General features: G+C 45.2%; 1 protein-coding gene across 2 annotated transcripts; it reads right to left on the reverse strand.

Annotated features, from left to right (window-relative positions):
• Positions 1–1431: 1431 nt before the first annotated feature.
• Positions 1432–21929, reverse strand: PYGO2 (pygopus family PHD finger 2). 2 transcript variants are annotated; one of them, XM_078647543.1, is made up of 3 exons: positions 21742–21929; positions 9232–9308; positions 1432–5437 (listed from the first exon to the last, which is right to left on the reverse strand). In XM_078647543.1, exons 1-3 carry the CDS (start codon positions 21797–21799, stop codon positions 4385–4387), a joined length of 1188 nt encoding a protein of 395 aa, XP_078503669.1. In that variant the 5' UTR covers positions 21800–21929; the 3' UTR covers positions 1432–4384. The 2 variants fall into 2 exon arrangements, with proteins under 2 accessions (XP_078503669.1, XP_078503670.1); XM_078647544.1 differs by having other exon boundaries at positions 9259–9308; positions 21742–21928.
• Between the last annotated feature and the right edge of the window lie 1203 nt (positions 21930–23132).

Genomic DNA, 23132 nt, shown 5'->3' on the forward strand with positions numbered 1-23132 from the left:
AGGTCAATGATTCAAATGTCAACAGCAGCCATCTCATCCTTTCATTGTTTTCACGTCAATAAAGTACCATTAAATTGGGTGATAGTAATACATGTCATGCAGTGCTATGAAAGTGCATTAACTGCATTAGCAAATGCAATATAAATATGTACAAAACGTTGATAAATAATGGGTATTGCTATTTCTTAACTCCATGGTAGTCATATTATTGCCCCAAAAAGAGGAAAAATAGAGGCAGCTTAGCCTCTATTATACTGGCTATCTGCGACTCGTACACAAATCTGTATATTAGGCAGGCAACATACTGACCCATCTTAATCCTTCTTGCCTTTCAATAGCCCACTGGATGAAACCAAGCCTTACTTCCTTCATCAGCCCCAATAATCAAGTCCTGTTCCTTTTGGAATAGACTTTAATTAATTTTTTGTATGGTAATCGGATTTAAACTTCTTTAACCTTCACTGCTTTTGGTTCACTCTTCTTTCCATGTGCATTAAATCAGAGGTAGCAATAAAGACTCCCCAATGATTGGTAACAGATATTCTTCCCTTCTATTAAAACTTCAGATTTCTTCTGGTCCATGCTATACCAGTTGATACAGTTATATCAGACCATAATAGCTGATACCATGGCCACATACAATGTCATAGCCACTTTAGTTTACTGCAATTCAAAACTAGGAAAACTGTAAAAGAACAAATTACATTTCAATCCATTATGAAAGAAGGGCACTGAAGCTTCTCTGGTAAAATTCGAATACGGTACTAAGCTGTTGTGGCCTAGGTGGTGTGGAGAGCTTTTAGGTGACAGTATAGCTGCCTTTCATGGAGGTGCCAGTGCACCTTTCATTCATCAGGCGGTTCCATAGTGGAGACTTCGACTGGCTGCGCACATTCTGTTGAGTGCACTCGCACAATGGCACCTCTGCTGGCGTGAACATGCTGGAGACTGTCCTTCCACCAAAACAATGTTACTACTTTGAGTTTAATTCGGATTCCAGTGAAACCCAATTACATTAATCAAACTGTCTGCAAAGAAATGTAATAAAACGCTTAGAAGGAAAGAAAGATGTGTTTCCCAAGTCCAACAGAGAAGGTGGACTTATCAACCAAAGTGCTGCTGGAAATCTTGGATGAAGTGCATAAGATCTTGTAAACAATAGAATCAGCTCTCATGGCAATGAAAACAAAACTGAAAAGTCAAAACATTAGCAAACAAGTAACTTGCTGAATCCAAACTGCAGAATCATGCACGTGACTTAGCTCGTCAAATGAAAGAACTGCACTATTTCCTCACTTATATAACTAGTTCAGAGATGAACACCTTGATAATGTGGCTAAATAAGAACACTTCTGATAATCTCTTGGATTATCAGGACTGAAGTTCTAAAGAATGTTGAGACTCAGTACTGAGAGTTCAGGAGGCAAAACGTCCGAGAGGACAGCATGATTTTTAATCTAGGAAAGCCTGACAGCAAGTGGAGAGGTCTTCAGAAGCAGCCAGGAAGCAGAGGCATAATTAAAAGGTAACAACATTTTGATCTTGATTGCTTTGTGACAACTCAGTGGAACCGGCATGAACTAAGGCATATTTAAATACGGTCAACTCAAGCATCACAGAAATGTTAACAATACTGTGTATATTAGTTAGACTGACTGCGGCTTACAGCAAGAGTGCCTCATGTTCACCAAAATTGATGCTGGTGATCTTTATTAAACTCTGGGAAAGAAAAAAAACATGTCCACGAATTATTCCCTTATACACTCGTGAGACACGGCTCAAGTGATGGAACTTTGCTATGGGAGTCCTATGTTCGCCATGGTCAAGGAGAGAAAAAAGGCTTAAAACGTGACCATTTCTACGGACAACAGAGCAGTGAAATCCAACCGTCAAGTTGCTTTTCAAGCATTGTCATAGTCTGACCATTTCAGCCTTGTATTGGTGGTAGGAAATTTGATTAGGTTGATTTTGGTGACGTTTCTCAATTTAAAGAAAAAAATAACTGCCTATTGTAAGATTCTGGCTACATAGCTTGGCTTACACTTCTGAACTTGTGAGTTACAGCCTACTGATGTGACAGAGCAGCTGCATACTAACAAAGATAAAAAATGTTTGGCCTAGTTTATTGGTCAAAACAGGTTGTACATTCTAGACAATCATTACAGGACTGGGAAGTTTTCAATCTAAATTACATTTGCAACAAAAACGAATAACTGGCTGTGTTTTCAGTGGAATGAGTCTGTCTTTATAACATATGCAATTGTCATGGTACCTGCCATGATCTTCCCTCCAAATCTCCTCAGCTCCCCCCACCAACTAAAATCAAGCAGCCAATTTACATAGACAGACACCAACTACAAGCAAAAAACAATTCCAATTTGTCTTACTCTGGAAATACAGCCACTTAGGGCCTAGGTCTCGAGTGCAATTGTTTAAAAGGGGTCTTTTTACATAAACTCTTACAGAAGGTACTGAACTCCACTTTGCCTCTGGAGTTGAATATTAATTTATCAAGACCGAAGGTCCACCTCGTGAATTTCATACATATTCTTACTTTTCAAAATGACACAGATCTGCTCTCCTAGAATTTATCACAGCTCTACCTGAATTGGAAACAATACACAATCCATGTTGCAGACTTTACCCCCTCCCACAATAAACAATAAAATAAATGACCACTCCTGTTCTCTTACTCATTAAATACGGTCAGCTCTCTCTTATACTGAGATGCCACACACATCCCCACCAAGCTACACCAGTAACCCTCAAGAATTACCCCCTTCTCTTGCTCTTCTCTTTACATACACCACTGCCAAACCACTCTCCATCGTCGACAATGTGCTCTAGTTCAGAAGCTGGCGGCAACAAGAGATTAGTGTCCGACTACTTTCACCTATTTTGGCGCAGGAGCATCCCACACATTCAGTCCCAGATTGTGCTTATGCACCATCGCTCATCTGTATACAGCAATGAGGAGAGACCTAAATGAAAAGGCAAAGGTGACTGGCAAAACACACACACAAAAGGAACACCCTCATGCCAATCCGTTCTTTTTTTGTGCTACTGTTTTATAAATGCTTACGCCGAACACTCCATAACATGGCTGTTTATCATATAAAATGTCCACTGCATGATTCCATAGAGCTGCTGCAGCTCATCAATTCAAGACGGACCTAGATATTTGAGTGATTCAATAGCAAACCGGCCCAAAAAATAGATGTCTGTTTAGAATCAGTAAATAATTAAAAATCATTTGAAAAAAGAGACCTTATTGCTGCCATTCACAGCAAGGACAAATGATTCAAAACAGGACTGCAAACATGACTTAGGGGAGAATGGGGTGGGTATGGTCTCAATCTGTAGTCCACTCAATCCACTGCACTTTGCAATTCTAAATACAGAGCAAGTCCATATTCGACTTCATCAGTGAAGCTCTAAAGAGATATAGGTGGCATCTGCGATAAGGAACTGGACACACAAATCGCAACACCAGACAATGACACACAACACCAAGCAAGTGCATCTCCCTTAACCAATGACATGTTCTCAATGACTTAAAAGAAATTGGATCTTTCAAACGCTAAACGCCAGTCCTAAATAATTTCATCAGCATTCAGTCTATTAGTGATTCTTTAAGGGAGGCAGTTTTCCCACAAAATTAACATGTAGTCATTCTGAAATGGAGAAGTAGCAACTGAAGTAAATTTTAGAAGCTTAACAAGTCCAGTCCCCTTTTTTTCTTCTTCTAGAAGTGCAATAGTATTTTTCAAAAGTAATATTTTATAAAAGCATAGAGTATACAAGGTTTGCAGATAGCACTATATTATGGTTTTGAAAAATAAGTTTTGAGTACTACCTCTTTAAAACGGGATATCCATGCCGGGGCAGAACAGCAGTAGCTACGTTCAACCAAGTGAACCATTCTGTTCTATTAACCAGTGTACAGGAAAGGCAAAGAGGAGCGTATAAAGAGAAAATGTCATATCACTGCCTCCCAAAAGACTTTACTAACTGGAGACAATAGACAATATTATCCGGGGGAGGCTGAGGGGTTGTTTTTAATTTACCAGGAACATGGGTTGGCAATAAAATTAAACAAATCCAAAAACATCTTTTACAAATTATTTCTGGCTGCTAAATATAACCTCAAAGTTCTGTGCCTTTCCATGATAAAGAACACCCCAAATATCATCACTACATACATGTCAACTTGCAAGAGTGCTGTTAAAAAAGTTCAATTTATCAGACATAGCATTGTACTTTAACAAGTTAAATTCTCGCGTGAAAAAGATGCAGCAGCTTACAGCCCTTCCCCTTCTGGGGTTCGCCCCTCCCTTAACAATTCCCCATGCAATCTGTTCCAATATAAAATTCTGCAGTCATGTCAGCCATCGTTGGCTGCCACCAGCTGCCCCATGCTCTCTCGGATATACACAGATTGGATCTCTTTGGTCTTCAGGCAGTAGTCACAGGCCCAGACGGCCGAGGATTCTGTGGTGAGCAGTCCGTAAGCACTTTCAGTCATACCAGTACACTCCCGGTGGAACCACTTTTGACAAGAAGCTTCACAGAGGATGGCATCCTGGTCATCGTTCACTTCGTTTCGACAGGCGCCACAGGGGTACACCAAGCCAGGCGGTGGCTGGTGTCCTGAGGTACCCGGTGGTTTGCTGGTCGGAGGGAGGCTGTTGACTTCAGGAGTGCCGCTGTTCCTGCTGCCACTATTAGGGGCAAAGTTTGACTGGTTGCCGTTGACAGCGGCAGGGGATCCCACATGCTGCTCCTGGTTGAATGCATTGGCAGGAGGATTAAGATTCTTTCCATTGTCCTCCCCCCTATCTGAAAAACTTTGGTCTGCCCCAGCAAAGGGACTGTTGTTCTGTGGCAGGTTAGGCCGCTGCATTGGAGAAGGGCCAAATGGGTTCCCAGGTCCCCCAAACCTTTGCATCATGTTTGGTCCACCTGGAGTGTTTAAAGATGGTCCCATGTCACCACGAGGAGGTTGACCCATGGTAGGTGACATAATGGGCCCAAAGCCTCCAACGGGTCCCTGCATCATCTGCCCTGCCGGAGGGCTGAAGCTTGGTCCCATCACTTGGTTAAAAGGCTGGTTTGAAAAACTGATGTTGCCTTGCTGCACATAGTTTGGATTCTGAGGCATGTTGAACCCAGGCCCCATCTGATTTGGTGGGAAAGGTGGTGGCTGCCTTCTCATGGACTGTGGACCCCCACCATAACCTGGAGGAACCTGAGATGGCATGCCACCCTGCATGCGAAAGTTTCCAAACATTGCTGGGTTATTGAGGAAAGGGGCCCCTGAACCAGTTCCAACTTTTGGTGGCCCAAAATCATCTTCAAAAGGATTGGAAGCCACAAGGTGGTCCACCATCGGAGTTGGAGGAGGAGCAAACTCGGAGAGGTGTGAATAGGCAGGACCCTAGAAAAGAAAATGCACAAGCAATCACAGGGTATTAAAGTTAGGTCACATTTATAAACCTATTTTGCGTAAAAAACTAGTAACATCACAAAATGCAGCCAGTAAAGTAACGATCACATTTTTGTTTGGATAGATATTGCTTTACAGAAAATAAAAACAATCTGCAAATCTAAAGACTACATCTAGCATCACACCCGAGGATTAAAGCACTGACACCATAATCCAGAAAGAGCAGTCACCAATGAGGTGAGGTGGCAACTGCCACCCACAACTTGCATTCCAAATGAGCTATCATAAGAAATTGCCCTTCCCAAAACGTTTCTTTTTGCATCATGTTGTGCTAGTGGTTCTCCAGCATTCAGGTGTATCCACCACAATGTCTTCAAACCTATTGGCTACTTGAACAGCGCACACCCCAACCGCTATCACTGTACTGGGGTCAGTGGTAGCCTTTATGATTGGTTTACTGTGAGAAAGTTAAGTCACATTACCTGTGAGTGGTTATTTTATACTGACTGAAAATCTCTTTCTATCTATACATACACACATACACTTGTTATTAGTTTCTACAAAAAACATTCAGTTATTACAATTCAGTTTTTACACATTTGTTTTTGGAAAGGGTTTTAACATGAGCATTTTGATTCGTATACACTTTACTGCTGCATATCGCCCATCAGGTTTTCTTTCCTGCTTACACATTGTGCTGATACTCTCATTTTTAACTAATATGAAAAGAACAAATAGTCAAATGACAACTTTAACCAATCAAAAAGTATTGGTGGAGATAATATGCCGGGAGTTATTTCTTAACTGCGCCATACTAGATATTCCTTCGGATCATTCTAAGCTTATTTGGACAATGATGAATATTATTTCATATGCCCCAGGGTCTCGGCAGTCCTGTTATCGTCATCTACCCAAGACCTATTATTTCCTTGTTTCTGGGTAGGTGGTGCATGGTGGGTCTATCACTTTGCCTGTGATACTGTTAATGCCTATTATCTCCCTATGTAGGGAGTGCCCTTATTTTAAACTCCTAGATACTACTTCTTTGTCGATCTATTTAGAGGGAGTCATTGTCAATCTGTTTCAACGCTTCTACTAACGTATCCCAAGCCACTGGTATCTATTCTCTGCTTTTATCTTTCAAATGCCATATGTGGTACCAAGCTTTCCAGTTAGGCCCAAATTATCAACTTGCTTAGCCATGTTCTTCTAGCGGGGACACAGGAAGATTTCCATGCTTCCGCTATAAATTGTTCGGCCAGTATCAATCCTTTAAGTCAATTAATTTTATTTTGATATTTTATTAGATCCAACACCCAGGTTAACAGGCATATTTTGGAGCTAAATAATTATTCTCTGTCACTTACTCCGTAATTTCCACTGATGCTTCCAAATAATTAGTAATAATTGGGCATAACCACATTACTGTGCTGAAAATCTGCTTACCTTTCTCCACAACATGGCCATGCATTTGAGGCACCCAGGAAATTCCTACTAATCATCTCCGGAGTTAGATACGTTCAGTGCAATACATTACCAAGAATGTGTGCTACTATCAATTATCGCTGCTTTAAATTGTCTATGGAAATGTGTCCTTTGAAGTTGAGAGCACATGAACCTCAATTATTAATTTCTCCCTAGGCACGGACCTTTCTACAATTTGTTTAATTATTAGTCAGCTGCTCACGTGATTTCGTAATTAACCAACATGCGCATCTGTACGACTTACAGGATTCTCAGGAACATTCCTATGTTTTCTGCAGTAGGGTTAGAACATCCGTTTAGTATGCTGAACACCGGCTAACAAAATACTCTGTACACTTGCTCTTACTGATTATTAATCCTTTTCAGGAAGCACACCTCCCTGGGTTGGCATGCACATCACACTTACCACATCATTCTACTGTCATACCACAAAAGTGCTGGATCTGCTCTGTAACTTCAGTAGAGTCTCAAAGTCAACTCCATGGTCAGTGCAGTGTGACAAATAGGACTCAAATAAACACTGAGACGGGAATCACATTGTTCTTAAGGAAGGTAGTGTCTTTGATGTGCAAAGCATTTTTGGTTTCCAAAACAAAGATAATTTGGACACGACAGCCTCTGCTTTGATGGTAGGTCATGAAGAACAAGCAGGGAGCTTCCTAGCGTCTGGCTAACTAGTGGAAAGGCCAAAAGTATCCCTATGTTACACTGATTATGAGGACTTCTGAGCCAATCAGATGAATGTGAACTGGAAAATGCTTTCTGGCCATGTTTACCACAGAACGGTTATCGTCCTAGAGTTACTACACATTATACAGCCTTTCAACACTATATTTTATGTGGGATTTCTTTTACTTTCAGCTCTCTATTTGACCTCTCCCTGCTTGATCAGAAGGTAACATTTTAAAAATACCAAGAAAAACTGCTAGTACAAATATATGAACACTATGGACGGGCAAACTGATTTTACAATTGATATAGTGCCCGTCCTGCACTTGCCAACTACCTGCATGACCCTATTCTTAAGACCCATTTCAAAAGTATTTTATGTTCGCATAAACTTTGAGTACTTATTCATATATAACGTTATCACAAGTTATCCAATTCTACTGGTAATAAGTTACCTCGGGTTAAGCGATACCATACACTTTGCCAGCTGTCCCACAGCAGCAAAGTTTTGGTGAAGTCTCGCTATACTAGCCACACTAATGCAAACTATTCGATTTGTGCTGCATTAAAACAAAATTGCAGATACTTGGCAGTTTTAGTGTTAAATTCTACTGCCAGGTTATAGGGAGTCTTCATGTGTATAGAATGTTTGCACTACTCAAGGCAGTCATCAGACATATCCTAAACTCCTAGTCCACCAATACACAGCAGACAAACTCTCTAAATGGCTATGTCATTGCTCTGTAAAGTTGCAGGATCTCTGTTAAATGTGCTTACAAGCCACAGCAAACTGGGCCAAATGAAAAGGAAAGAGTGGAGTATTCAAGATTTTTTTCTCAAGTATTTTCAAGACACTCTAGTCCTGAAATAATGAGACCAGTCTCTTTAGACAGAGTTAGAAGTCCATGTGCACCTGACTCGCCAGGCCCTGATTCTGCCCAGTGCGGGGACACTCCCTTGGAGTAACCAGGCGCTTTATAAATCTAAAATTCATTCATTTTGAACTCATAATGTTACTGTAAGACATGCGTAAAGAGGTCCCACGTACAGGCAGGAGGGCAGCATAGAACACACAATGGAACATCAGGACAAGAATAAACAAGGAGTGAAAGAAGACGAACAAATGAAAGAGGGTATAAGAAAAGTTTGTGGTAAACAGTTATAGTCTGCTTGAACATTATAATCAGGCAGTGGAATTATGCGATTCTGGGGCTGCAGCGTTTTTTCTTTATAATTATGGATTTCTGTAGAATTTACAGATTAACAAAAAATTGTTTCTAGGTCGAACAGATCAAGTTACTAAAAATGCAGCCACACGTGTTAGCGGCTCAGTGTCTGGCACTTTCCTGCACAGTGAAAAGTCATCTTTCTTTTGCTGACTGCTGCATTTAGGTGTTAAGCTGAAACTCATGGTGCAACCTTTGCCCATAAAATGATAATACTGGAAAATGACAAAATAGCAAACACTGCCAAAAATATGGCCATAATGTCACATAACTCGCTTTTCCTTGCCATATAATTTGTCCCTTCACCCCGCAAATTTCCAGTGGCCCTAATTAGAATACATAAAAATCCCTATTTCATACCCACCCCACCCTCCAAGCCTCCCCTGGAGAGCTCCATTACCGTACCCCATCTGCCCCCTTTGTTCTCCACACCTGAGTGTTTGACTTGCGACGTTTCTTCTCAGGGCTCTTCATCTGCAATCCTAGAAAAGACAGAAACAGACAGTATTAGCAAAACAAAGTTAGACCAGATCTCAACCGATGAGCAATTCAAGAATAGAGGTAGGAGTTATTCCCAAATAGAGAGGGACCTTTGGTTCGTAAAACTATAATAGGAGAGAGGAGAACCAGAGATATTTGTGAATTCAAGAGTCTCAAACCTAAGGCAAAAATAGAAATTCGCAAACATAGGTTCATTAAAATTATATTTGATCATTTGTTCAGCAATGCCTATCTATAGTAAAGAAAGATGTGCTACAAGAGTACAGCTGGTCAGAACAATCAATGAAAGCTGTGTTGTTACTAATTCTCAATAAAATGTCAATTTTAACTCCTAAGAATTATAACGACTATTTCACACAAGACTGGTTAAGTCAAAGTGCTCCAGGTAGCAGGATTTATAGGCCATCATTAGTACTACTTAATCAAAACCTGAACTTTACTGACCACAGAAAGACAATAGACAGAGGGATATCAGCAGTTACAACATTCAGCTTGCAGTAATGTGCATATTCAATAGTGAATGACTTTCAGGACAGTATAAATCTACCATACTTTAAATAGAGAAATCAGTACACTAGGGTTTGCAATCACCTGCACTGCACCAGAAACCTGCTCAATCGGCTGGTCCAGATCTGTGTAGGCTATAAAAGTAGGGGAAACGTTTACTGAAAAGGGTAGGTAAGATACTAATTATAGGTAAGACTGGAGGAGAGATATGGGTACTGTCCAAAATATTTGTTGATCATAGAAAAAACAGAGGCACAGATAAAAATAGTGAGGCTATCCACTCCTCACAAGTAACGCACACCCCCTGGGAAATCGGATGTGCAGCAAGCATTCATTCCTGACAGCGCAGCCTCGACTCAAGTTGTGCAGTGCTCTCTGTGGTAAGAAAGAAGGTATCAATCAATCACATCATTTGTAAAGCGCACTACTCACCCGTGAGGGTCTCCAGGCGCTGGGGGGTGGGAGGGAATGCTGCTACTGCTCGAAAAGCCAGTGTTGAGGAGATTTTCTGAGGGTCAGCAGGTCTTGGGTCTGCCGTAGGTGGTCAGCAGGTCTTGGTGGCGAGGAGGGAGAACGATTTGCCGCCGGAGGTCGCTCTTCGGAAGAGGGGGACTGTGGCAAGGGCGAGGTCGGCGGGGCAGAGCTGGCGGTGTAGAAGCTGAGTCATCTGTTGAGGTACGTTGGTCGGGTGTTGTGGAGTGCCTTGTGTGCATAGGTGAGGAGCTTGAAGGTTATCCTCTTGTTGACCGGGAGCCAGTGCAGGTCTCTCAGGTGGGGTGTGATGTGGCTGTGGCGAGGGATGTCGAGGATCAGGCGTGCAGAGACGTTCTGGATGCATTGGAGCAGTCTCAGGAGTTTGGCCGAGGTTTCTGCATAGAGGCCGTTTCCGTAGTCCAACCTGCTGCTGACGAGGGCCTGGGTGACCGTTCTTCTCGTTTCAGTGGGGATCCACTTGTAGATCCTGCGGAGCATGCGGAGGGTGTTGAAGCAGGAGGAGGAGACGGCGTCGACCTGTTTAGTCATGGAGAGGGTGGAGTCGAGGATGACCCCTAGGTTGCGCGAGTGGTTGGTGGGTGTTGGGGCGGTTCCCAGTGCAGTCGGCCACCAGGAGTTATCCCAGGCCGAAGGATGAGGACCTCCATCTTGTCCGAGTTAAGCTTCAGTCAGCTGTTTCTCATCCATTCAGCGACGGCCTTCATTCCTTCGTGAAGGTTGGTTTTGGTGGTGTGGGGGTCCTTGGTGAGGGAAGAGGATCAGCTGTGCCATTGGCGTAGGAGATGATGTTGAGGTCGTGCTGACGGGCGATGTCGGCGAGCAGTGCCATGTGGATGCTAAACAGAGTTGGGATGAGCCCTGGGGTACGCCGCAGATGATCTTGGTGGCTTCGGAGCGGAAGGAGGGGGGTGAGGGCGGGGAAAACGGACGCTCTGTGTTCTGCTGGAGAGGAAGGAGGTGGTCCAGTCCAGGGCCTTCTCTTTGAACCCGGCCTTATGGAGGCGTGTTCGTAGTGTGTGGTGGCAGACCGTGTCGGAGGAGGCTGACAGGTCCAGGAGGATGAGGGCCACCGTTTCTCCGCTGTCCAGCAGGGACTTGATGTCATCAGTGGCGGCAATGAGGGCAGTCTCGTGCTGTGGTTGCTGCAGAACCTGAAATGGGAAGGGTCCAGGATGTTGTTCTCCTCGAGGTAGCGGGTCAGTTGTTCGTTGACTGTCTTCTCGATTATCTTTGCCGGGAATGGGAGCAGGGAGAAGGGCCTGACGTTCTTGATGGGCTGGACGTTCTTGGGGTCTGCCTTGGGTTTCTTGAGTAAGGCGTTGATCGCAGCGTGCTTCCAGCTCTCCGGGAAGGTTGCTGTCTCGAAGGAGGTGTTGATGACTTATTGGAGATGGGGTGCAATGGCTGTGCTGGCTTTGTTGAAGATGTGGTGTGGGCATGGGTCTGACGGAGATCCGGAGTGGATGGTGTTCATGATCCCGATGGTGTCGTCGTCGTTGATGTTGGTCCAGGAGAGCAGGCGGTTGGTGGTCGTGGGGGCAGAGGTCTCCGTGGTTGTCCGGGGGGTCGTGGCGTTGAAGCTGTCGTGGATGTCTGCGATCTTGTGGTGGAAGTAGGTGGCCAGCGAGTCGCACAGGTCTTGCGAGGGTGGGACGTCGTTGGTGTTGGAGAGTTCCTTCATGATGTTGAAGAGTTTTTTGCTGTTGTGCGCGTCGTTGTTTAGGAGGTCTTTGAAGGAGGCCCTTTTGGCAGATCAGCTGAGGTAAGGGTGTCTGTGGGTAGCGTTCTTGTGGGCTGCGCGGCTGTCCGGTGTTCGTTCACGGAGCCAGATCTTCTCCAGCTTTTGTCAGGTTGGCTTGGAGGACCGGAGGTCTTCAGTGAACCACCTGGCTTTCTAGGTGGTATGACTGCTGGAGGGTGTCTTGATCGGGGCAAGGGTGTTGGCGCAGTCGTTAATCCATTGTCTGAGGTTGCGGGTGGCGGTGTCGGGGTCGGCGGGTGGGCTCTGGGCGAGGGTTGTGGTTAGCTGGTCTTTGGCGACTTTGCTCCAGCAGCAGCGAGGCATCCGTTTGGTGCGGTGGTGCGTGGTGGGATTCTTGAAGGTGAAGTGGATGCAGCGATGGTCGGTCCAGTGGAGTTCGGTGGTGTGGTTGAAGGAGACGTGGGGGCTTGAGGAGAAGATGGGGTCAATCTTGTGACCGGCGGAGTGGGTGGGTGTTGTGACGAGTTATCTGAGTCCGAGGTTGGCTAGGTTGTCGATCAGGGTGGTGGAGTTGGTGTTGTTGTTGTTCTTGAGGTGGAACTTCAGGTCCCCGAGGAGGATGTAGTCTGTGGAGGCGGGGGCATGTGTGCTGATGAAGTCGGCAATGGAGTCGCTGAACTGGGGTCGGGGTCCTGCAGTTCGGGCAGGTGAAAGCTCCGTGGGTGCGCTTCGCGCGGCCAGGAAGCAGGTGTGTGTGTGTGTGTGATCGTCCGGTGTTGAGTGCGTGGATGGTTCTAGCATCGTCGTGGCGTTTGAAGGGTCCTGGCACTGGGCGCGGTCCGGGCGCAGACGGGCTTGCCTTTGGTGCCCCAGCGGTGCAGCCTCCATATGAGGGGATGTGGGAGGGAAGAGCAGATGGGAGAGGGGCGGCGAATGGGATTGCAGCTGGGCCACAGCAGCGGGGAAAAACGGGTAGGGGCCGTGGGAGAACTGGGCACAGGAAGGAAAAACAAGTTTAGACAAGAAAACAAGTACAGGCACAGAGGAATAAAAACAAGTCGGGGCAAGAAAGAAAGTACAGGCACTGTACAGGTACTGCCAATCAATCGATTTGACTTCTCCATTTGTAGGTGCCAAGATAGTATAGTATGGGGCTCAAACTACCCAGAAGGATACATCTTCAATATAATACCAAGAAGCACCAGACAGATCCACCTAAAATATACCAGGCACTATCACTGTTCCACTCTGGAAATGAGGCCAAAGTTTCCAGGTAAGCCCATGGGCGTACCAATCAGCCTAGCCATGGTGAAAGGGAAGTTACTGCAAGATATGTACTTTCTCCAACAGAAAAGGGTAGAGGAAGCAATTAATTTTAAACTCTTAAGTGAGCTTCAGATGAGGGCATTTACCAAGAACAATTGTTACTACCTTTAGTACCAGACATTGAAATAAGCATGTCAGTGGGAATGTGCAGACCGTGGAATTTACAGGACTTGAGAAGCCCTCTACTCCTTAAGACTTTATTCCGCGAAAAGCAAGAAAGCCGGGTAGCCTCAATCTCTTTACTGGATGCACTCATGAAAGAGTTCTCACCCATACACACACACAACCTCTACATCGTCATTTCTAGAGACTACACTGTCCAATACATAGACCGGACACACAAAATATCAGATTAATGTGCAGTCATCGATTAATTCTCCTGGACCTGTATCCTTTACAGCCTAATAACACTGAAATCACCGGAGCTCATCACTATTCACTTTCCATTCTCAGCTCTTCTACTCATCAATGTCTCCATCACCCAAGGAACCTTCCCAGATGCCCTCAAAATAAGACATACCACCCACTGGCTAAAGCAAACAATTTTAACTGAAATAATATTGCAAATGTATGTCCCTCATTACACACATTTGCTTTATTGGAAAATCTGTCAAAAAAGCAGTATCCACACAGCTACAGATCTGCAAAAACAACCTGCTAGAAAGACTACCAATCTAGCTTCAGTGCATGTTGTAGCACTGGGACCAATATTTTTCATATATTCAACAATGTCCTCCCCATCAATGACAGTAACAACCTATGCATCCTGATCCTACTCTACCTCTCTGCTGCGTTCGACACAGCCTACCACCAAGCAATGATCCGAGGGGTGTGGAATTTTATAAAATAGCTGCTTGTCTGTGGGATGAGATGCTTCATAAATGAATTTGTCCTGCCAAAAAAAGAAAATCAACTTGTCCCTTTCAAGCCATGCAGTGATGTTATAAATTATGGCAGTGTTCTCATTGAATCAAAGCTCCTGAAAAGCCTCTGTTCATGCCAGGACTCATAATAGCAGAGTTTATAGTCTAGCAATGCCATGATTTTTCCATCTTCCTGCAGTTCTAGACACAGAAGCTCAAATTCTGTGCACACCTACAACCATGCAAGTTTAAGGTTTTTCACAAACTTTTCTCTAACCTCCTACCACACTGGGACACACTGGAAATTTACTCCTGACAAGGGCAGAAGTAAAACTTTTTTTAGGGAGGGGAAAAAAGGGCTGTACGAAAGTGAAATTGCAAACGCTGAGCAGATTCTTGTATGAGCAAACATACATATGCATATTTGCTCATATAACAAGCATTGCAAATGCAATAGGTCTCGCAGTAGAAAAGTTGGAGTTATTGGTCTTGTAAATGACATATTTTATTTATTTGTTGGTTTTTAAAATTGCTAAATTGATGGCTTTGTCATTTACAATGCCAATAGTTATAACTTTCGTGAATGTGACACCTATAGCATTTGGAATGCAACATGTTTTGTATTTACGTGACTTAGATGGCAGCTCTGGTCGTTAGGCCACATCTCTAGAGAGCAGGAGAGTGCAGCAGGGGAGAGAAGCACAGCAATGCAATAGGTCTCGCATTAGGAAAGTTTGAGCGATTGGTATTGTAAAGGACACATTTTTTATTTATGTGCTTGTTTTGAAAATAGCGAAATTAATAGCTTTGTTATTTACAATGCCAATAGTTTTATCTTTCGCAAATGTGACACCTATTGTAACACAATATGTGTTGTGAGGGTGGGTGAGGGGTTGAGGGTGAGGGTGAGTGAGGGGTTGAGGGTGAGTGAGGGGGTGAGGGGTTGAGGGTGGGTGAGGGGTTGAGGGTGAGTGAGGGGTTGAGGGTGAGTGAGGGGGTGAGGGGTTGAGGGTGAGTGAGGGTGAGGGGTTGAGGGTGGGTGAGTGAGGGTGGGTGAGGGGTTGAGGGTGAGTGAGGGTGAGGGGTTGAGGGTGGGTGAGTGTGAGGGTGGGTGAGGGGTTGAGGGTGAGTGAGGGTGAGGGGTTGAGGGTGGGTGAGTGTGAGGGTGGGTGAGGGGTTGAGTGTGAGTGAGGGTGAGGGGTTGAGGGTGGGTGAGTGTGAGTGAGGGTGAGGGGTTGTGGGTGAGTGTGAGGGTGGGTGAGGGGTTGAGGGTGAGTGAGGGTGAGGGGTTGAGGGTGGGTGAGGGTGAGTGAGGGTGAGGGGTTGAGGGTGGGTGAGGGTGAGTGAGGGTGAGGGGTTGAGGGTGGGTGAGTGTGAGGGTGAGGGGTTGAGGGTGGGTGAGTGTGAGGGTGAGTGAGGGTGAGTGTGAGGGTGAGTGAGGGTGAGGGGTTGAGGGTGAGTGAGGGTGAGGGTGGGTGAGGGGTTGAGGGTGAGTGAGGGTGAGGGGTTGAGGGTGAGTGAGGGTGAGGGTGGGTGAGTGAGGGTGAGGGGAGGGGAGGGTGAGGGTGGGTGAGGGGAGGGTGAGTGAGGGTGAGTGAGGGTGAGTGAGGGTGAGTGAGGGTGAGTGAGGGTGAGTGAGGGTGAGGGAGGGTGAGGGAGGGTGAGGGAGGGTGAGGGAGGGTGAGGGAGGGTGAGGGAGGGTGAGGGAGGGTGAGGGTGAGTGAGGGTGAGGGAGGGTGAGTGAGGGTGAGGGAGGGTGAGTGAGGGTGAGGGAGGGTGAGGGAGGGTGAGGGAGGGTGAGGGAGGGTGAGGGAGGGTGAGTGAGGGTGAGTGAGGGTGAGTGTAGGTGAGTGTGGGTGAGGGGTTGAGGGTGAGGGGTTGAGGGTGAGGGGTTGAGGGGTTGAGGGTGAGGGGTTGAGGGTGAGGGGGTGAGGGGTAGGGGTTGAGGGTGAGTGAGGGTGGATGTGAGGGTGGATGTGGTGGTGGATGTGGTGTGATTGCGGCTTGCAAGCTTATTCCGCTCACGTTATGCAGTTTCAAACATGATTGCCACTATTACTCTCAAATTCACTTGGCAGCAAACTGGTGAACTAATTAAAAGAAAGTCGTATTCAGCGTTATGGCTGGTACTTTATTCCAGCAAAGTGGCAAGCCAGTACACACCAATGAGCTAGTAAAGCTAAAAACACACCACATGGCACAATTGCTGGCTGAGCGAGCAGAAGTAAGCCAAACAGCTTTCCCGTAGCTAAGGAGAGCTGAGCTCTTTTTGTAGCAGCACGCATAAGAAAAGTCCCGTATTTTCACCAAAACACTCTGATAATGATCAGCCGAATTCAGAAGGCTTCCTGCCCTCATATATTCCCAAGAGAGCAGTAATCTTATAAGGAAATGCGGTCATCACACCTAAAGCTACGGATGAGGAGAGCTTGCTGGAAGACATTCAATTAATGAAAAAAAAGAAAAAGGAGACATGGCCGTCCGTCCGTGAAAAAGCCTTTGATGCCGCAGGGGGTAATTAGGGGAGGAGAATGGCTGGGCTGAGGCACAGCGCCAAGCCTTTGATGCAGCAGGGGGCGGAGCGGGAAGAGCTGCTGGCGGCACTAAGCTGACGATTTGATGCTGTGCACGCGCATTTTAACTAATTGCGCTTGCGCATTGAGTTAAAAGTGCACATGCACTTCATCAAATCGCCAGTGAATCGCCAGTGTAGGTAAGCTTTGTTTAAGCCCCCATATTCTCGCTCTGCTCAATGCGCATGCGCATTGACAGGCGAGACCTAAAAATGCAGTACATAGAGTAGTACGGTTTCCAGGGCTATTTCTGGAACTACTTCATTTAATTCACTGAAGTTGAAATCTGTACTAATGTAAGGACATACATACACAGTGAGTGTACTTTTGTGACTTTCTTTAATAATTGGGCTCCTAGTTACGTCTGGAGTTAGATAAGGCCTTTTGTTTTCTTAAAATTATATAACTTCACTGAGAGTGACAATGTTATGCTCTTTCACAAGGAGCATAATCGCACACAAAGGAGTTTCCGTCAGTTCAAGGGACTACAATGGAAATGTGTGCTTTTTGAGCCTAAAAACATTTTTGCTTTTAGCCAACGTTTTTGAAAATTGGTAAGGACCCGCCAGCTCCAACAACAATAAAGTTTTTAAAAAACGATATAAAAACAAAATACATATTGACAAAACCAAATAACTGACAACCGTCGCAGACTGATTGTATTTGCCAATGCTTGTTTATTTTCATATTTCCCATAAGCTCGCATAACCTATTGTACATTACTTTCAGGAGGGGGTGGGGGGAAACTAGCATGTATCAAACACACTTTACTAAAGAATAACATTGCACAGTTTAGCAAACCTTTTTATCTTTTAGTTGCTATTTTTTAATGTACATTTTATTTTGAAAGCAAAGAATCATCAGTCTTTCTTTCAGGCTTCTGCAAGTATTTGCATTTAATCAGAGCATTCGGGGAGCAGTATGGTAGGCTCAAATTGTGTGCGCATGTTTACAAAGTTTAACATTTTTATACCGGAGCTACAATCAGTGCAAGCAGAGCTCACAGCATTTCATTTTGTTACAGCACTCACCCTATTAATAAAGACTTTGCATTAATTAACTAAAGATACAAATTCGAGCACCATGATCATATGGATGCAAATCTTACCTCAACTGCATACAATGCTCTTTCAGTTTCATAATGCATTACAGTGAACTGACAGCTAATGGGTTTGTGTTCCAGGGGTTAGGCCTTGTGCAAAGGACAAAATAAATATGAAAACTTGATGGCCATGCCCCCAAACAAGACGTCATGGGTGTCGGGCAATAGGAATTCCACATCCCTGGGTCCGCACAATGAGGATGAACATGGGCTTCTGAGACAATTCTGAAATGATTTATCCTACCTCACCAACTCATACAGACAGGAATCTCAGAAACTTACCATCACCTACAGAGTGCCCCCGAGTTCCATCCTCCTCTCCATAGAACCACTCTGATCTGCCCGCCAGCAAATTCAAGATCAACCAATTTGCAAAAAGACAATCAAATCTATTCCCAGATCTCCTTAACCAATGGCACTCAGTGACTCAAACTTTCCCTAAGCAGATCAAGAAATGGAGGTCAAGTACATACTTGAACCTCAACCAAACAGACTAAATTGATTATTTTCGCCAACAAGTCCTAACAAACATACTCAAGCCTGACTCTCGGGGATAATCTTAAGTGGTTTCAACCCCTTCAGCAGACAGGTAAAGAAAAATGTGTTAGATTTACTGTCAGAACTGGCCTCACGTTCAAATAAATCAGTACAGCATGGTGTCAGCTTTTCTTCCTGTAGTGAAACCATTTCTTCCAGTAGCCCAATTCAGAGCAATGCACACCCAGGCTCTCTTCCATCTGGATGGAGGTTAAAGGACTCAAAAAGACTTCCAGACACAACTTGCACCCCACTTTAACCCAACAAACAGCAGCATGTTTCAGGGATATGAAGAAGTTAGTCCACATCACCACACTACTCATGGAACTACACTGACTTGGCCTTCATGCCTGTATCAAGTTCAACGCAACCTGGAACACCTCCAAGTCCAACAAAAAACACACCTAGACAAAGTGACAGAGAAACTAACCACCTCAGGTGGACAAAGTCTGTCAACAGCCTGAACACTGACAGATTGAAGAGAAAGCTGTGCGTGAAAATAATGAACCTAGACAGCAGGTCTTCTCTACCCACCCATCTTTCTCAAGGATGGAAAATATCACATCAAATTCAGAACAAAATTGAAGACTAATACACTGCAAGGATTTTACCCCTCAAATTCTAATTCCTATCCACTACATGGCCCTCTGTGAACAATTTCATTGGTATTCTTGGGTTCGCACACTTACTGCGCTCTATTACTTTCCACTAGGTTAGTGTCAAGACCATGATATTTCAGAACATCCACTATTGTTCTCTTTGCTGCAGAATAGGTTTTAGCATGTTTCCTAAGTTCAGAAGAAGTGATTCTCTTTTGGATGCAATGGCATGACGGTTCAATAGTTCTCTGTTAACACTAAGGAGACTTGCTTCTTCAGTGAAAAGCTTGGACTCCGTGTCAACTTTATGATAAAAGACTGATCTTGCTGTATAGTCAGCTTGTAACCATGGAAACCTAATTGCCACAAAACTTAGGTGACCTAGCAGTAAGTTTAACATGCACCAAAAAAAGTATTTGAAGATAACTCTCCTGAACAGCACGAGGGGACACAGGTAACTGAGACGGCAAATTGTGACAGAACGTGGCCAGCATAAACGCAACTGCCATAGTCCAAACAGGGCAGCACATACACGTCTGCCACAATTACTCCATTCTGAAAATCAGTGTACAGAAAAGTGTGCTGGAAAGAGTAAAAGCACAGTTCACCCATAATTTATGTATTGAACATCAGTTCTGAATCAATACTCAATCTAGGGTTATTTACAACTTGGATTGGCTATGGGCTAGGACTAGGCCAGAGCTGCACATCCTAGAGGCTGGGAAGCACTCTTCTTTAATTGGATTGAGTTTCAAAAAATTAGAAGTCATGCACTATTTGACCATTGAAATCCACACACCAAGAGATGTTTGCAGAAAAGGATGAGGGCAAAACCATAAAATTCAAACCGATGAGCACTGGCTGCATATAAACTGCTGTTATGGGAAATTAAGAAAATACTCCAAAAGAAAGTGCCGAGCTAGGATTACAGCCAAAAGCTCTACCCACCCGGCAACACAATCTACGCCTCAAGCTTTTCACCAGGGCAGAGCTCACCCTGCCCAAGGATCTGACTACTCGGGCACTACACTGCCGGGTCCCATGCACTGGCAACCCTCTGCTGAGTCCCAGGATCTGAACACCTGGGCAGAATTTTCCAAAGCTCTGTCTCTCGAGCTGCACTGTCCTAGCCCCAGGCTTTGTCTCGTAGACAGAAAGCTCTGTCCCCGAGAATATATCCACTGTCCCAAAGCTACACTCTGAGATGCAGACTTAACACCTGAACTGCTTCTCCTCCACAGCTTAATGTCCCGCTAGACTGCACCCTTCGCAGAGGTATGTACCTAAAGTTCATACAACTACCACAAGTTTTGTTCCCCGGCTTACACCCCCATTTTAAGGCCTGTCCCCTGGTTACACCGTGACCACAGGGTCCGTCCCATGAATTAAGCTACCACCATAGGATATACCCACTGAGTATCCGCGCCTCTGGTTCAGGCACCTGAATTACACTCTCACCATAAAGAATTTCACCCTTAATCCAGAGATCCTGCTTCATAAATTACACTCCAGCTCCATGTTCTGCTGAATTTACTAACCCTTCAATGTTCGTCTCCCTAAATTACGCGTCAATCACGTCTCTTCCCTTCTCAGATGGAACTACACCACAGGCTATGCCACCAGCATGAAACACACAACCCAGCATTCTACGTCCGAGTTACACCCTGACCCTATGCTCTGAAACTAGACAATATTGACATTCAAATTGCATTTCCAACTCGGTTGCTATCCCCAAATTACACCCTCCCTTCACGAACTAGCCACTGATTTACACCCTGGCTTTAGGCTCTGTCCGCAGAAGTGCATCTCAACTCTGTCCTCGAATTACACATTCTTGACTGTCTAATGAATTTCTCCCTCTCGCTCCAACCTCTGCTCATTGAATTGTATATTCGCCCTTCTGAATGAGACCCTCGCTCCACACTCTCCAGTCTGAATTAGCCCTTCAACCTAGGCTCTGCAGCCTGCATTAGAGCCTCCTACCTGACTCTGCAGCCTGCAATTAAGCCTCCTAAATGGCTCTGCAGCCTGCAATTGAGCCTCCTAAATGGCTCTTCAGGCTTCATTAGTGCCTCCTGCCTGGCTCTGCAGCCTTCATTAGTGCCTCCGGCCTGGCTCTGCAGCCTGCATTAGTGCCTCCTTCCTGGCTCTGCAGCCTGCATTAGTGCCTCCTTCCTGGCTCTGCAGCCTGCATTAGTGCCTCCTGCCTGGCTCTGCAGCCTGCATTAGTGCCTCCTGCCTGGCTCTGCAGCCGGCATTAGTGCCTCCTACCTGATCCTGCATTAGTGCCTCCTACCTGATCCTGCATTAGACACAGCTACCTGGCTCTGCGTCCTTAATTATAACCGCCGACCAGGTCCTGCATTTTGAATCAGATCTTCGCACCGACCTCTGTCCCCTGGTTTTCGGTCCCATGAATTACACTGTTGCACCTGGTGGTGCCCCCCGAATTCGACTCTACACCCAGGCGCAGTCAGTCCCTTGAATAACATTCTCAGCCCTCGACTTGCTGAATTTACACCCTTGCCTTTGATTCTGTTCCTTCAATGCCCCCTCTCGCAGGCCCTGTCCCCTGAATTGCTCTATCACCCCTGGCTGTTGTGCCCTCGCTCTGCCAGCACCCCTCTCGCTCTCCCGTTGTCTCCTTCCATCCGGGCCCGGCCCCAGGTCTCCCTCTCCCGGCCCTCCCAGGCTGCTCTCCTCCCCGCACCTGCTTTGGCCCTGCGGCCGGGCGCGCTGACCCCTTCCAGCTTGTCTTCGGCGGCCATGGGACAGGGGGCTAGGGTCAGTGGGGGCCGCAGCAGCCCCTTCGCCTCATCTCCATCCTCCTGCCGCGGCTCGTCGCAGGAAGCGGAAGTGACGCCATCACGTCACCGCACCGTTGCGGCCAGACACTATTCAACAAACTTTATTGAACTACAGGTATGGAGCAAAAGCAACTGGATCTGTACGTTATTAACTCGTTAGAGGGGCACTTCCTATGTTTAGACAAAAGAAACCTTACGATTAATGTCTTCAGAATTTTAAACATTTATCTCGATATATTTCACAGGCATAATAGTAGAGGCTGCTAACCTTGAGTCTGCGTACGAGTGAAATGTCCATAGCTGCGATATGCGCAAGTGTGACATTTCCATACATGAAAACATTTTAGAAGAGGTAAGAGGGAGATAAAAACAAAAATCGGGAGACTATTACCCCCCATCGTCTTCTATGAAACCGAGGTAATTTCAGACGGAAAACAGCCAAAATAAAAATATTCTTGGCTTAAAAATTCGGGAGTCCGAATCGGGTTGTATGTATTTCCATATTTTATGTGTGAGATTTCGAGTGACCCTTTTAACATAGTGGTCGAGTCCTAGAATTAGAAAGCCCTGTACCTAGTAGCAATGAACAAGCAGAGGCTTTCCCGACAGTAATACTACCCAGTAGAAATTGTTCTAAGTCATAATCGAGTACAGTTTAGTTACTGCAGTATGGGAGCATTTGTATGTATGCAGTTTCTCATCCACATACACCACCACGCCTGATTACGGTAGGAAACTCCCATTTTTTAATTAAAAGAAAGTATGCTAATCTGGCTTTCTCTCGCCACCCCCCCACACACACACACACAAATCTATTTCACTTCAATGTAAGGTCATGGGGAATTATTCCACCCCCGATATTTTTGTACAAATCTCAGCCCTAGGTGTTCTTAATATTAGCATGTATGCCCAGTGCAACAATCTACATTGGAGAATTTCATCCTGGTCCTTGCCTACTATTCAAATCAGCTACCTCTAGCACTTCCACCCACAGGTGGAACTTAATTTGTAAGATAAATAAATACATAAATAGCCCCACTTTTGTTCATAAGAGTTTGCCACCAGAACTTCTGAATTCAGCTTGTTGAATACCAAAGCTGCCTAGTGTGGATTTCACCTCATACCTCGGTCTTTCACTACCTTACATTTCCTCTATCTTTATTTCACTCTTGCAGGTTCTTTTTTCCTTCCTGCTTACTCCATTTGGCACTATTTTCCTATCTTTCTCTTACCTTTCTAGTCTTTCTCTCTGTTATTATGGTTTAAAGTCAGATGATGAAAAAGAAATGCAGGG

Source organism: Lissotriton helveticus, chromosome 6 (genome assembly GCF_964261635.1).
Source record: "Lissotriton helveticus chromosome 6, aLisHel1.1, whole genome shotgun sequence".
Classification (NCBI taxonomy): domain Eukaryota; kingdom Metazoa; phylum Chordata; class Amphibia; order Caudata; family Salamandridae; genus Lissotriton; species Lissotriton helveticus.